The sequence below is a fragment of the Malurus melanocephalus genome, unplaced genomic scaffold (assembly GCF_030028575.1).
Source record: "Malurus melanocephalus ecotype Western Australia unplaced genomic scaffold, MMel_1.1 scaffold_730, whole genome shotgun sequence".
In the NCBI taxonomy this organism is placed as follows: Eukaryota; Metazoa; Chordata; class Aves; order Passeriformes; family Maluridae; genus Malurus; species Malurus melanocephalus.
In genome coordinates this window covers 70,053-85,664 of record NW_026623962.1, presented here as the reverse complement: position 1 = coordinate 85,664, position 15,612 = coordinate 70,053, and the positions used below count along the sequence as shown (strand labels likewise).

The following is a 15,612-nucleotide window of genomic DNA, read 5'->3' as shown; positions in this document are numbered from 1 at the left end:
AGTTCTATCCTTGGCAGCTGGAAAATGAAGGAAAATAAACTACTGGAATGGCTAGAACATGGTCAAGTTCTCATTTTTCTGGAAAAATGCATGCTGTGTTCGTAGAAAATACTTCTAAAGATGACATTTCAGTTAAAAATTTGTATTAATTCTATTAAATTGATATTTATTCTATTTACTACAATTCCTTGCAGTTAAGCTGGAGAAAAATTTTGGTTTTTGCCTTTTTACCAAACTGGGGTCTGGCTGCTTTTGGTGGCACATCCACAGCAGTAGCACAGGAGGGAAAACAACATTCCTCAGTGCTGCTACAGCAATCCAATGCGTGTTGGGGACAACAGGGACAGCCAGGGAAATCACTGACGGTAATCTGRGTGACAGAGTAACCCATCTTTATTATAGAAGATTTTAATTTCCTAGATGTCTCTGGAACGATGACTACASCATGAAAGAAGTGAAGGATGGCTTTCAAGCCCTCAGGAATTTCCCCAGGCAGCAGCTGGAAAAGCCCGTTTCCTATCATCACCTTGATTTATTTGCAATTTTAAAGACAAAATGAAGTATTCCCCCCCACATAGGTTGGAGGGGAATACACACTCATGTGAATATCCCAGTATTCCAGATGGGGAAAGGAAAAAGTATTTTGCAGAAGGTGTCACCACAATCACCCTGGATCTGCCATTCTCCCCTCTCCATTTTGGGTGTTTATCTCAGTGGCATTTGGGGACAACTTTAGCACTGGAGAAATCCCATCCCCAGAAGTGTTCTGGGAGCCAGTCAGGAGCTCACCAATGCACTGAGGACTGGTGTAGGGAAGGGGCAGTGCTGGGATGGGAACACACCGAGGCTCACAGAGCACAGCCACAGGTCCTCTGTCATCCCTGCTGGTGACAAATCCCTCCTCACCCACCTGCACASTGAGCCCAGGCTGTCCCAGGATGATCAGTGACATCCAGAACCCCTTCCTGAGTCCCAGCTCTGAGCTCCCTCCTGCTCAAGCAATGCACTGATAATATTCCCGAGGCTCACAGCCCTTTGTTCTCCAGTGGAGCTCCCTCTCTGCCCAGCTCCGTGCTCTCAGAGTGTTCCAGACCAGCCCTGAGCACCCCAAACAGCTCAGGATCAGCTACCCCAGACACCCCATGGCACGTTCTGTCTGCAGCCCCAGCTCTGAGCYGCAGGGATCCAATGAGCCACTCCTCAACAACATCACCAAACCCTGTCCTGTGCTTCCAGCTCTGCCCAGCTCTCCAAAAGCACCGCTCTTCCACTTCCATGGCAACCTGGGGAGCCTGTTGGCTTCTGTCTTTTGAAATGGCCTCTGGCAAGGAAGTGTGTCAAAGTCTTAAAGGAAAGAGAAAAMCCAATTCCAATCTATTCAGGTCGATTGGATTTCCAGCTCAGCGACAGCCTCGAAACCCAGCACACGGGATGAGGTGATATTTTCCTCCCAGGAGCAAGGACAGCTCTTTCGCAAGAGCCTCCACGTGCTCGGTGACCTTACAGGTTTACACCTACCCCTGTGCCAAGGGCTCCCAACCCACAGAGCTCCAGGGCCCGTGAACTCCAGGAGCCCCATCAGATGCCAGGTTCATTGGAGACAACACTTCTGAGAGCTGGCAGATCCTCCAGGGCTGCTGGGCAAAGCCACCATGCCCAGGGGAGAGCTGGCACTGCCCTGATCCTCCAGGGCTGCTGGGCAAAGCCACCATGCCCAGGGGAGAGCTGGCACTGCCCTGATCCCATGAGAGAGCTGTCCCTGCCCACGCTGAAGGGTCCCAGACCATGTGCCAGCAGCCCCACTGGGCTCTGGCCATCCTTTCCCTTCCCTTCCCACCCTGGCTGGGCTTGCAGAGCTGCCTGCCAGGTAAAAAATAGCATATTTGGGATGTTTTTGATAAAATCTGGAAAWGCAAGTTTTGCTATTTCCATGAAGTTTTAGGGCTTCCCTTGTTCCCCCAGTTTCATTTTGAAATTAGGACAGTTTTAAGATGTCCACGCCTTTAAACACTGCATGCAGGAAGCCAGTGCTGGTAGCACTTCTGAATACTTGGAAAGATTCAAAGAGCTGAATGTTGCATTTCCTTTAAAGCTGTTCCTCGGTTCCGAGGCTGGGGTCAGCCAGGAATAGAAACCCAGTCACTTCCTCCTCCCCCYGGYATGCCGTGCTTTGATCTGCAACACRGAACAGGCTCAGGCACCAAAATAAGTGGACCTAGAAACCTCCAGATTGTTATTTAATAAAATATCAGATGTCCCAGCCTTTAACGTGTTAAAAGAGTCTTTAAAGATTTATCTCTAAAGTGATAAAATAAGTCCAAGCTCATTTGTCAAACCAGTTGCTCTGGTTGGAAAGTCGCTGTCAAGTATCTTGATGAGTCAGGATGTTGTCGTGCAGGCATCCTAATATTAACTGCTCCCTTCAATAAGAGCTGAAAAAGGAATGCTCTGCTCCTCATAACACACAACCCCAAGCACTCAGMTTCTTACAACACTTGCATTTTAGATGAGGGAGTCTGAGCTCTAAATTTTTTATTAAATCATGCACRGAACTTGCAAATCACCTGGCACTGCATGAGAACAGACTTGTCTTCTCCAGCTATGGAAACCAATTCAGCASAGAACTCGTTAGATGGGTTTTGTTAAAAAAGAAGGTGTCAGAGAAGCTYCTTTGTCAGTTCAGAAAATGGCAGATGTGTGGGGCTTAGCAGAAACACGTGTCCAGGAAGGGCAGAATKCATAAAGCGACGTGAAAATGAAACCAAGAGACCTCACACCAGAGCAGGACTCAGACCCTACACCAGAGAACTTCCCCCACAGTCAAGGTGGCCAAGGCACCTCTCAAAAGCCTGGGCTGGGACAAAGTAGGTCAGAGAAAAAGCCTTTGCTAAAACCCGGCTTAAAGCAGCAGCTCCATTCCAGCTGCGAGAGCCTATGGGGGATCCAGGACCAAACCTCGGGCTGCTTCAAACAACAGCAGAAAATTAACCTGCATTTCCTTCGAAACCTGAGGCTTATCAGGATCATTTGGCCAAAGCCAGTATCCCCAAAAGCATTACAAGTCTCCCCTTTCCCCCAAAAGGAATTACATCATTGATTAATCAAAGGGAAGACACGTAAGATCACACTCTACAAACAGATTTCAATTTATATTTGGAAATCCCAGTAAGGAAGTGAAAACTACTTGCCTTATTTATTTTTATATAAGTATTATCTTAAAACTGTTCAGTTTTTCCTTCTTTATTTTTTTAGAATTATTAATTCCCTTTTCAACCACTTGTCATTGAAAGTATGTCTTCAATACTATAATTTAGAATGTTAATAAGATTTAATCCTACTGAGTGGAATGAAAATATAGTAAATTAGTAATTTCTTTTTCAGAAATTAAAGCATTAAGAAGTGATGTGAACCCTCAGCCTCATCACAGTTGTTTTCTACTGGAATCTAGAGATGAGATCATCTCACCAGAGATGATCATTGAAATAAATGGAAACAGCATACTAAAAGTAATTTRCTCACATCTCTTTGGCTCTTATAAAGATCTTTAAACATTTTAAAGTTGAAATTTGGAAACAGTTTCTTGCCTTTGTGAAAAAACTCTTTCACGGAGATGAATCTGTTTCTGACAGTACTTACAGAAAAAAATTACTTTCTTTAGAGTATTTTAAACCATCCCTCAACTTCCAGATATAACTCAGGACAGTCTTTAACTCCATCCCTTATCAGCAAAACTTCTCTACCTTCTCTACCAAGAGGCAACACATCCCCCAGTGTGCTAGATTTCAATAAGAATGCAGTAAACATATACTRTCTTAATAAAATTCAGGTGTGAAGTGAAATTAAATTCCATCCATCTTCAGCATCCAAAAACTATTCTGGACACAAAGTTTAAAAAAGAAGTCTAATTATATCTACATCATCCTCATATGGGGACAGCACAATTAATTTGGGAGCAACTCATCCGCAACACAAGAATAACAGAAATTCAACAGGCAAAACAAATCATCAAAGGCCGTGCTAGCGAAAGTAACCCACAGAAAAATATAACAGACAAAACAACAGCCAGGTCATAGGAAACTGAAATCAACACCCGACCTGAAATCCGACATGAAACTATCAAGTCTGCAAGTCTTTTTCTTTATTTAGTTTTGTTTTTTGTTTCTGAAGTTAACAAGCCTGGGCTGCATTCTTGCACAACAAATCCACACGTGTGCACTCAGAACGCGCACGTTTTCAGCACGGATTTATTGAAAACCTTTGCTGATGGCTTTGGGAAGTTATTGCCTCAGAAAGGTACAGAAATTTAGGAACAAAAAAAACCAAAATAATCTTTAGGAAGTTATTGCTTCAGAAAGGTACAGAAACTTAGGAACAAAAAAAAAAAAAACCAAAATAAGCAAGAGGAAAAAACCATCTGGCTACACAGCAATAGACAGCGTGCTTGTGGATAGGTGAGCTGGTTATGCATTTACACCAACTGAACACAACACATTGTTATGAATTTACACCAACTGAAAAGCTACCAAAATCATAAATAAAAGGCAGAGTTTAATAAATGCCAGCTGTATTCACAGCTCTCATTGTCAGTGATGGAGATCGCCCGATCCTGTCCTGGCAGCGCATCCATGGGACACTGCTCTGCTGTACAGCCACACCAGGGTCTCTGCTGTCCCCAGGGTGACAGGGATGGGTTAGGGGCAGCAAATTCAGCTCCCCAGCCCCAGGTCCAGTGTCACCCAGGCACAAGGAGCAGCTCCTGTCCCCTGGCCACGCTCCTGGTGGCACCGCGGGGTCGGACATGCCGCAGCAGCGCGGTCCTGGCACAGCTCCCCAACCACACCGAGCCCCAGCAGACCCTGTTACCACATCCCTGCACACCAGGAGAGCAGGTTCTCCCAGCCCTGACAGCAAAAATAACCCCCATCAGCTGCTCTCTTCTGTCACAGATTGCACGCTCCCGGCTCAGGGCTGAGCTGGAGATCGGTGACAAAAATCCCCGAGAAGCCCCAAACTTCACAGCCGTGTTCTCAATGCAGGTGGTGAGGGCAGGGGGACATGGAGACACCCTGCAGGCTCTGCAGAGCTCCCAAGGGGCTCCAAAGTCCAGGCCAGGTGCACGCTCTCCCTAAGCAGCCACATCCTTCCCAAATATCCGCTGGGAAGGAGGAGAACCATGGAAACCTCTCCTGTCATACCCAACTCACCCAGCTGGAAAGGAGCCCTGTAATTGCTGGAGGATTCTCATCCAAGACCAAAACCTCATTTTCTAAAAATTCCACGGAATTTCTAAGCCCGGCCATGCTGTTTTCACATCCCTCTCAGCAGTGACACAAAGCTGCTGCCCCTTTGTGAGCAAAGAGCTCATCCCCTTCCAGCCCCTCTGCCCCGTGAGAACTGCCAGCAGGAGCAGGATTCAAACACCCAGAGATAGGGACACAGAAAATCACCCTGAATCAACACCCACAAAGTTTCTAATAAGAAAAGATTGAAGTCTCAGCCATGTCCAGAAGTGCACCACAAGAGATCTTCTGGGTAAGGACAATGACAGGACCTTTCCCAGGTTCTTTTGAAAAAAGAAATGACCAAAACCCAGACAAGGAGCTGCGAAATCACTTCCATTATTTGCTTCTTGAACAGATGACAGACTTCACTGATATTTCATTATTTGCTCCTCCTTGACTCTCCAGCACATTTCTGAGTTTCCCAGGTAGTATTTTGAGGCAAAGTACTCATTTGTGCCCTCAYTTCTTTTTTTCAAAACTCCCATTCTGAGCAATATGAGCTCAATGTTTAACTTTAGACACACAAATAAAAGCAACCAGAAATAAGATGTATCTGAATAAAGCAACACAAGAGTAAATGGCGCCCTGCAGCTCACAAGTTTTATATTAAATCTTGTGTGACCGTGGTGCAGAAATTTGATGATCTCCAGCTGTTTTCTGACACACAGTAACTGTACAAACATATTACAAATACTATGAAGAATGTATTACTGTAAAATCCAATATGAAACTCGTTTTCTTTACTAAATTACAGTAGCAGTGAACTGAATTCAAGAAAGACACGATTATTGTTTTAGAATTCCTTCCCCAACGGTACTTTTGCCTTTGCAAGCTCACAAAAAGTGAGACATTTGCTCAAAAAGGGGAAGTTATGCATGATATTGCATCCCCACAGCAAAATATCAGTAGTTCGATGGATATTTCCAAAGTCCATCAGGATTGGCATTTTTGTGAAGATTTAGCATGACCTGGGAGTTCCAGAGGTAGAGCTGGAATCTGGAGCTGTAATGGTGACCTGTTGGCACAGGCTGTATTACAAAGGCAGAAACATTCTCCACTCAAGATGTCAAGATGACTTCTGAAGAGCACAATTTCCTCCTGAAATCCACACAATTGTGGTGATTATTGATTTAAGGCACCAGGATTGTAAAACCCTACATGATATCCTGGGTAAGTAACACAGTGTCCTGGAACCTAAACTCGCCTCTCACACGAAATCCTGACATCGCCTCCACCCTCCTTCCAAAGCCCAGCTCAGGTTTTGGGGCTCCCTGAGCCAGGGGAGCCTCAGCTGCACCTCTGGGACACGGAGGGGACACAGCCAGCAGGACAGGAACAGGAGAGGGAGGGAAATCTTTTGTCAGGGTGTTTTATAGTTCTATTTCAAGCAATACATGGCTTGAGTACAAGATACTGTTTCTTCCAGGGATGGAACTCCAGAAGGAAAAGTCCCGGTAGAGGTGTGTGGGGCTGAGTCAGGGCAGGATGTGGGAGGCACAGGCACAACACCTTTTTGGAGTGAAGGTGAGGTAAGGAGGAAAATCTCCAGGAGAGATATGATAATTGTGCTGGGTTGCCTGCCCAGCCCAAGGCTGCATTTTGGGGGACACAGTTACTCACCCCCAGTATGGAGCCCAGGGCTGCACTGGTCACACACGGGGACAGTCCACACCTCTGGGTTCCTCTGGCCACAGGCAGCACGAGCTGCACCCCCAGAGCCTTCAGCTGTCTCTGAAATCTGTGCTACCAAGTGCTCCAACCTAGGGCATGGAGCTCGCTCTGTGCAGGTGACCCTGTGCTGCCATCCCTCTGCAGGTGACTGTGACATCCCTCTGCAGGTGACTGTGACATCCCTCTGCTGCCATCCCTCTGCAGGTGACACCGTTTGCTGCCATCCCTCTGCTGCCATCCCTCTGCAGGTGACACCCTCCGCTGCCATCCCTCTGCAGGTGACACCCTTTGCTGCCATCCCTCTGCAGGTGACACCCTCTGATGCCATCCCTCTGATGCCATCCCTCTGCAGGTGACCAGCAACACCATAGTCACAATTTGTCTCACATGTTGGCAGAGAAATCATAGATTTTGTGTTTTGTTTTTTTCCCACAGATAGCCCAAACGAGCTGCTCTGGAGTCAGAGCCAAAACAATGAGATGAAATTATTCTTTTTTTTGCGTGTGTCATCTATTCCAGCTGTACTGGTTCACTCCTGTCCCAGGGGGATGAGGCCATGCACTGACAGCATCTGACCAGTATTTCCAGAACCCAGCACTAAAAACAGGATTAACTCCTGGGCTGCAAGGGCCTGGGCTATTTAAGCAAAAGCTGTGTTGTAAATGAGCATCAATGGATCTCAAACTACAGCCACTCTTACAAATGGTTATCAATGGATCTCACACTGCAGTGAATCAGCCAGAAAATCCCTGGGATGAGAACAATAATCTGTAACATGCAACAGGGCCACTCATTAATTCTTCAGTAAATAAGATTAAAATCTGTGTATACTTGAGCCTCTGGGAGACAAAGGCTGGGAAACCAAAGAGCTCAACCCMAACTCCCTGGGCCTGGTGCACAATGTTCAGCACACTGAAGCATTCTTCCCAGAAACTACCCTGCTGCACACACACTTGCTCTGGGTTTCTGAGCTCCAAGTTGATAATTTTACAAAGGCATTTCCAMGTTCATTTCTCCACACCAGAGGTGACACACTCRCAGTTATTTTAACAGCACAAAGCCAAGGTAATTTTAACTACGGCTCTGCACAGCTCTTCCCATCGCTCGTAACTTGGAYTGAGAACAGGATTTTATTGGGATGTTGTTTTCCTCAAGAATGATGCCATGGGGGGTGTTTGCAGAATGTTCCATGACACTACAGCAGATTGGGGGGACAGCAGCTCAGGCAGGGCTCAACTACCCCAAAAATGAATGCTACCCTGAAGCAACAGCTTTGGGAGGAGGGAAGTTACCACCACACTCAGCAGTGCCTATAAAACTGGACCCAGGAAGACAGGGGGACTTGGGAACCTTCTAAAATGCAGAAACAATTCCAGTTTGCAGTTACATATACACACAGAATAGGCAGCACTTGTTCAGYTCCAGAATGAGAGCAATAATCAAAGGAAGAAGGGAAATTTGCTTCCCCCAAGATAAACTGCTCTCACTGCAATGTTTAGCATGGTAAATACACGATGTAGGAGTTGTATAATGCCTGAATTTCACATTTCTGAGAAGATTCGTGAGYAGGACTCGTTCAACCGCAGCTTTGCGTTCCCTGGCAGTGGGGTTTAACCATGGAGATAAATAAAAAAACAGAATGGACAACAAAAATAAGCTTGTTTTCTAAGCCAGAATTARGTTTAAARYAGAGATCATTGCAGGGAGAAATAAATAAGCAGAAGTTAACAATTTGGGTTGGACTTAAAACAACCTACTTGGCTGTGAGCTCAATGGAAGGATCAGCCAAAACTGGGAGAAGTGGATTACAGCTCACATGACCTCTCATTTATCCAGTTACCTTTACACAGCACCTCAGAGCACATTCTGCAGGACATTCCTGATTCATCCCTTTCTGCCAAAACAACTGGATTTTTTTGCCCTGCACTTCCAGACTCAACCTCCCCCAAGTACAGTGYTACATTAAGCTGACAAATCACAACACAGACTACTGGAACCCTCCAAATAACAYGGCTGGGTTTTCTATCAAAATAGAATTATTAAAAAAGCCCCAATTCCGGATGTCCCATACATTACAYACTGCTGAGTCAGGCAGCACTTAAAGCACAGTGTCCAGCCTTGCCAAGCCCGGCCTTGGCCAGCAGCCGAGGGAAACAAAGCAGCAAGACAAACGGACAACTGACCTTTACCACTGCAGGCAAACAATCCCTTYCTTTCCCTTCCTTCTTGTACCTGAGTCCAAGAAGAATCCCAGYTAAAGAGTTAAGGGTGGAAGGGCAACTTCTGGAAGCAAGGCTTTGGACCGCGACCARCCGGCAAAACTTTTCCCCCTTTCAGACTCTCCTCCTCTTTAATGGCTTCTCTCAGCCTTTGCCCTTTCTTAAACTTCCTTAATGATCCTTATCCCCCACAAGCTTAAGTACTAGGAATGATTTCAACTGTAATAAGAGAAGCCATAACATTGCCAGTGGGGCCCAGTTTCTGTGAATTCTGGCTGGAGGAGCAAACCCTGCGTTGCTGGGCCGGTTCTCGCATCCTTCACTCCCCCCACAACAAGCCACATCTCCAGGAAGTCAGAGCAATAGGAGCTGAGCGAAGGATTTAATGTATATAGCATGCAAGAGCTCCATGAGTGTGCGTTGCTAAAACCATTTCCTTAAAATGGAACGGTTTTCCCTGGCGTTTGTGTAATAAATCACAGGAACATCCCATCGGACACRGAGCCAGCGAGCCCTCCAACTCTTCAGTGAAGCATTTCAGAGCCATTTACTCCTCTCCCAGCTGCTGTCTCACTGCCATTAAAGACAACCTGAGGTAAACTGTCTGKWAGCCTGTTTTCCCTCTTTTACCCCWTAAACCTTCTCCATTCTCCCCACTCGCTCAGCTGGGACAACCCAGAACCATCCCAGACAAAGCCTGAGCTTTGTTGCTGCTCAGAATTTGGACTTTGAGGAGCTGCAGCTCAGGATTTCAGCAGGAGCATTTGCAGCTCAGCACAAGCATTGACTGACTCTTCCACCAACAGTTTATTGCCTATTGCCAATTTGTTCCCATTAATCAAATTCCTGAAGTTTGCATTCTGTTTGTTACTCCGCACTCCTGCTGCAGCTCACTACAATTGATTGGTTTTCTCAGGCCTGATTATCTCTTGTCTCATTAAAGCCAGCACGCTGGGCTATCTGGAGGAGCAAAACCACCCAAAAATGGCATGACATCAATTGCAACCTGAGTGGATATAAAGAGACATTCCAGGCTTCCCATTAACCAGGCAGATTAAATACAACCTGAACACCAGGACTGAACTGCTGCTTTTCTTCCCATATGATATGTTATTAGTAGGCAAACAATTCTACCAACACCAAAAAGTGTTTCCTCCTGGAACCTGAAGCGTCTCAAAATCCCAGCCTCCACCTCTCTCATTAAGTAACTAAAAAAAAAACCAGGCCACGGGAACCTGGCAAGAGAGTCCTTCCTTTGTTTCTAAAACAAATGCCAATTTTRTTAAGTCTTCTGCAAGAAAAACAAACAAATCCACAATGCATCACCTTAAACTAACCCAGTTTAGACCAAATATTTCTGACAAGGTTCAGGAAGAAAGAAAATTCCTGCTTCAAACCCAGGGCTCATTAATATCTCAAACACTGTAAAAGGAAGATGGAATTGCCTGAATGTTATGGAATAAAAATAATAAAGCAAACCCAAACAATGCTGTTTTTAGAACTGGACTTCGTAGTTTCAGTGTATAAAAATCCTTAGGAAGCACGAACAGCTTCCACAAACCTGTGAATAATGCATTTTTGTGCAAAGCTCAACTAGGAGCCACCTCAAAATTCTTTACACATTCCATTAAAAAAAAAAATCCATTATCTTACGGCAAAACGGATGCAATAAAATATAAGATGACCTTGCAGGAAGCAAGAACACCAAACTCGAGGCCCGGCGTGGATAACCCCGGGCTGGGTGGAGGCAGCTGGTGCTGGGATGCTTATTTAAACTGCCCCGAAATCCTCCTCCCCGACACAGAAACACTTCTTGCTTTGACACAGAGTTTATGATTATCATTACAGATACAGTGAGAGCAGAGGAAATAAACTCCCCAGAAAAACTCCATGAAACACAACTGAACACAACATGGAATTGTACTAATTACACAAAAGGTTAGCACAAAGCAYTTCTATTCTGTTCAAATAAATGGTAAGACACGCTTCATAGTCATATATCAAGGTAGAGTCTATCCACAGATTTTGATTTTCTTTTCGGGATCCCTTACATTACAAATTACTTTAAACCCTTCAAAGAAAAGAAGCACATATTCACAACAGAAATCAAAATCTGTGAAAGAAATTGAGAATGAAAGCAAGCTAAAAGTTGTCTTCCTGAAATAAAGAACAAATCTTCACACACTTCATTCCAACCATGGGAAAACAGAGAAAATACTGCAAAGGGAGAGCCCCGGGACTGGTGGGGAACACCCTGGGGATCAATTGTCAGCAAGGCAATAAAACCCAGAACATTAAACCAGATCCTTCATTAAAAGCCTACAAATACTGGGTTTCAGTATGGGGACTTGTAGAGTCATTTCTCTAACAGACTCCACAAAATCCCCCTCCTCCGTGGAGGCCACACACCGCTCGTGCAAGCGTTTGTTAAACACAGAGCACAGAGAACACACAGCTGGGTGCTCCCCTGGAATGGGAAATGCTCCCTTGGAATGGGAAATGTTCCCCTGGAATGGGAAGGGTTCCCCGGGAATGGGAACTGCTCCCCTGAAATGGGAAGTGTTCCCCCACAATGGGAGCCGTTCCCTCCCTATGAGAGCCGTTCACCCCCAATGGGAGCCATTCACCCCATTATGGGAGCCGTTCCCCCTATATGGGAAGTGTTCCCCCAGTATGGGAGCCGTTTCCCCCCATATGAAAGCCGTTTCCCCGATATGGGAGGTATTCCCCCCATACGGGAGCCGTTCCCCCATATGGGAAGTGTTCCCCCCATATGGGAGCCGTTCCCCCATATGGGAAGTGTTCCCCCCATACGGGAGCTGTTCCCCCCATATGGGAGCTGTTCCCCCCATATGGGAGCTGTTCCCCCCATTATGGGAGCTGTTCCCCCATATGGGAAGTGTTCTTCCCATACGGCAGCCGTTCCCCCATATGGGAAGTGTTCCCCCCACACTGGAGCCATTCCCCCCATTATGGGAGCCGTTCCCCCCCATATGGGAAGTGTTCCCCCAATATGGGAGCCGTTCCCCCACACAGCTGTGCACAGCTGCCCGAGCACTGCCCCGACCATGCCGCTCCTCCAGGAGCGTTTCCCTGCAATAGCTGCACCCCTGGATTCCTTGCAGGAAACACAACCACCGAGACATGGCCACAGGTACAAACCAGCAGCCTCACTGCTGGGCTACTCAGGAGTTAAATTCCAGGTACGTTTACATCTGACTGCAAATATTCTTATCTCGGTAAATGCAGTTATTGAACAAGCTGCTGAGTATTTCCCACTCGGAATCTTCTTGTCCATGTAAGGTAAATGCGATACCGAGCACAGCGAAAACYCGAGTTCAGCTTAAATGTAATTCTAGAAATTTACCCAGCAACCAAGTTATTTTTGTGCATAACATTTAAGTAATGTTAGGATGGAAAAAAAGCCCACAGTGATTGATCCTCTAACCCCTGGGAACGAAAGAGCTTTTGTATACACTTAAATACTTCTTACCATGCTGCCTGGGTATGGATCCTGCTACCACGTACTCGATTTTCCCTCTAAGCTGCATCTCAGAAGTTTTATTTTTATTTATTTACCTTTTTAAGCATGCCAGCTCCCCTCCTCTTTTTTTTCCCTCTAATACCAATAGTTGAGTAGCTGGTTAAAGCTACTGTAGTACTGTGAGATAAACATTCCCCAGTGATGTCTGATCAGCCAGACGTACCAAATGAAAAAGGGAAAAAAAAAAAAAGGGAAAAAAGCCCAAACAACAAACCAGCATGCATGGAGTTGTGCTAAACACTTGTAGCATTTTAATAAAGAGCAACAAAAACTAATTACCTTGAATAGCCATTAGAGAAAGCAGGTCTGCCAGAAAGGTTGAGCGTTCCCAGTGGAGCCAGTGCCTCGTCCCCCGATCCYTGGCACCTATTCCAATTTTCTGACCCGGCAGGAAGAGACGGAATGATATTAAAAATTGGTTTCTGATCCTGCTGCTGAGAGAGCGAGGCAGTATTTAAATCATAGTGGTACATCTGTCCCCCAGAGGTGCTGACACCGTGGATGGAGATGGCCGAGACTTTCGTACCCAGCAGGTTYGACCCGGAGAAGTTGGCCTGGCAGTAAAGTGGGCCCATGTTTTCCTGCTTGATGCCAGGAGTACAGAGTTCAATGAAGTCTTCCTTTTCTGTTTTCACTTGAGGCATTGGCATTTTGGAACTGGGTAAAAGGTCACCACGGTCATTAATTTTAGGTTTAGTGTCAGATAAAAGAGGAGGCTTGCAGTCTTCGCCGAGACTTCCTTCCAGGAGAAAGGCATCGTCCGCGGATATGGGGGACAGCAAGCCACCGTCATCGAGCAACGGGTCCAGCCGCCACGGGCTCCCGTTGGGCTCCTTGCCCGGCGACACCGGCGGCAATTCTAAATCCTGGAGGATATCCAGGGTGCTTTGGTCTTCAGAGAACAACTTCAAGTTGCCACCATTCGAGCCCACCTGGCTTTGGACCGCAGTTCCCGACTCTGCGGGCACGCTGCGTCCGGCCATGCCTGGGAAATCCGGCTCGAGCGGCACCTCCGAAGACGCGGATCCCTTGGCGTCCTCGGCCAGGCTCGAGGACTTGTTCAAGCTCGCAATACTTTCCTCCAGGAGCCTGAAGTCCGTTTCTCCAGAAGAGATACCGATTTGGCCCTGGTGCGAAAATCCAAGGTCGTTTCCCATCACTTTTGCATCTGTTTCACCCATGTACAGTCCCATCGAGAGCGACACTGCCTTGGAAAGGTCTGGCTGAGGCACATTGTTTCCTAATCCTTTTGGAAAGTCAGTCAAAGCAGGCTGCTGACTGGAATCTGACTGAGAAGATGCAGGGAGAGGAGATGTAGACACAGGGGYTTGGACAGTAGCTCCACCCCTGAAGGGTGGATGGAAGTCCATCACGATCCCTCCTTTGGTACTGATGAGCGCATTTTTCCTGGTTCCGTCTTGATCCGATGGGTTAATCAATTCTTTGGAATCCATTACTTTACCATTAACTGTAAAAAGATCAGAAGCAGTCAAAGTGAGCAAGGACACATTAATAACAGTTTAAAAATTAAAAGTCTGAATGCTTCGCCKGGCAAACCTGGCTCAGCTGCTCTGAGAGCGAAGGCACGGCACACCACACTCTGGGCTGACACGTGCCACGTCTCTCAAACACACTGCGTTTGTTTTCACGGGGTTTGAATTTTTGTTTTCTGTCTAGTGAGGGGTAAACGTGTATTTTAAAGCTTTGCTAAACCTGTATGAAGGGGTAGGTCTGCCTGCACACACAACTCAGAATCAGGCTATAGCACGTGAGATCTCTCTGCACGCACTCTCCAGCTCTGTCACCCATCCCCGCACCAGGGAACTGTAAGGATTGTTAAAGCACCCGCTACACAGATTTTGCAAGGAAAATTTCCCTGGTATTTAACGACACTCTGAGCAAGGGAAAAGGACGTTTGCCACCTTTCCCAGTCAGCTCTCCCCTTCCAGAGCAGGTCCGGAGCTCCCAGAGGTGGCACGTCCATGGTTTGTCATTCCCTACGAGCCACTCGACCTCCCCAGCACAAAACGGGTTCAGTYTTAAAACGCAACCCTTCTGTCTTGCAATAAACCCCAATTAAAAAAAAATCTTTAACTACATCTCAAATTTGTAGATAGAGACTAGCTAAAAATAAGGCAGGATTTTTATTCGCTTCCAACACTCTACCCGCTCACGGCTACTCTCCAAATACACCGAGGACTGAAAACAAACCTCGTAACTTTCAGATGTTTGTATTTGCTACATTTTTTTTTTCCAGCGGAAAGCATAAATATTTAGAGCAACACTGTAAATTCCTGGGCAAACTTCCGACACAGTTGGTGTCCGGCCCGGCCCAGCGCGCACTGCCGCAGTCCGGTCCGGCCGGGGGTCACTGCCCCACCGCCACCCGTCCTGTCCGGTCTGTCCGTGTCCCGGGACAGCGCTCACCGCCCCGGTCCCGTCCCCATCCCCGGCTGTGCCCCGCGCTCTGCCAGCCCGACCCCGCCGCTATTTCTGGGCGCAAAGTTAAAGCTGCGAGCAACAAAAAGGCCCCACGTGTTAAATCTTAAGGTGGCCCCGGCGAGCTCCGGCCCGGGGAACTCGTCCCGGGCGGCAGCGGCTCAGCGCCAGAAGCTCTCGGTACTGCCGGAGCGGCCCCTCCGCGGCCCGGCGGGGGTCCCGAGGGGKCCGTGCCAGCGCTGCCCGGGGAGATGGAGCCCCAGCGCCGTGCCCAGGGACCCGCAGCCCGGCCAGCCCGGAGCGGCAGCGGGGCACCCCCGAACTGCTGCGCCGCTTAAGGTGGACACCCAACAGCGACCGGAAAAAATACAACCATCTACCTCCAGCGCTGTCTTTTTCCTTTTTAACGCGAAGGGGAGGGAAAAGGTAGTTATTTCATTTGTCAATTCCCCCAACG

General features: G+C 47.1%; 1 protein-coding gene across 1 annotated transcript in view; it reads right to left on the bottom strand.

Moving 5' to 3' along the window:
* NR3C1 (nuclear receptor subfamily 3 group C member 1) overlaps positions 1-15,612 on the bottom strand; it is a 58,379-nt gene that overhangs the window by 42,070 nt on the left and 697 nt on the right. Inside the window, exon 2 of the mRNA XM_057384654.1 lies at positions 12,996-14,184. Within this exon, the coding sequence (XP_057240637.1) occupies positions 12,996-14,170 (1,175 nt within the window). The 5' untranslated portion in view covers positions 14,171-14,184. The remainder of the gene's footprint in view (positions 1-12,995; positions 14,185-15,612) is intronic.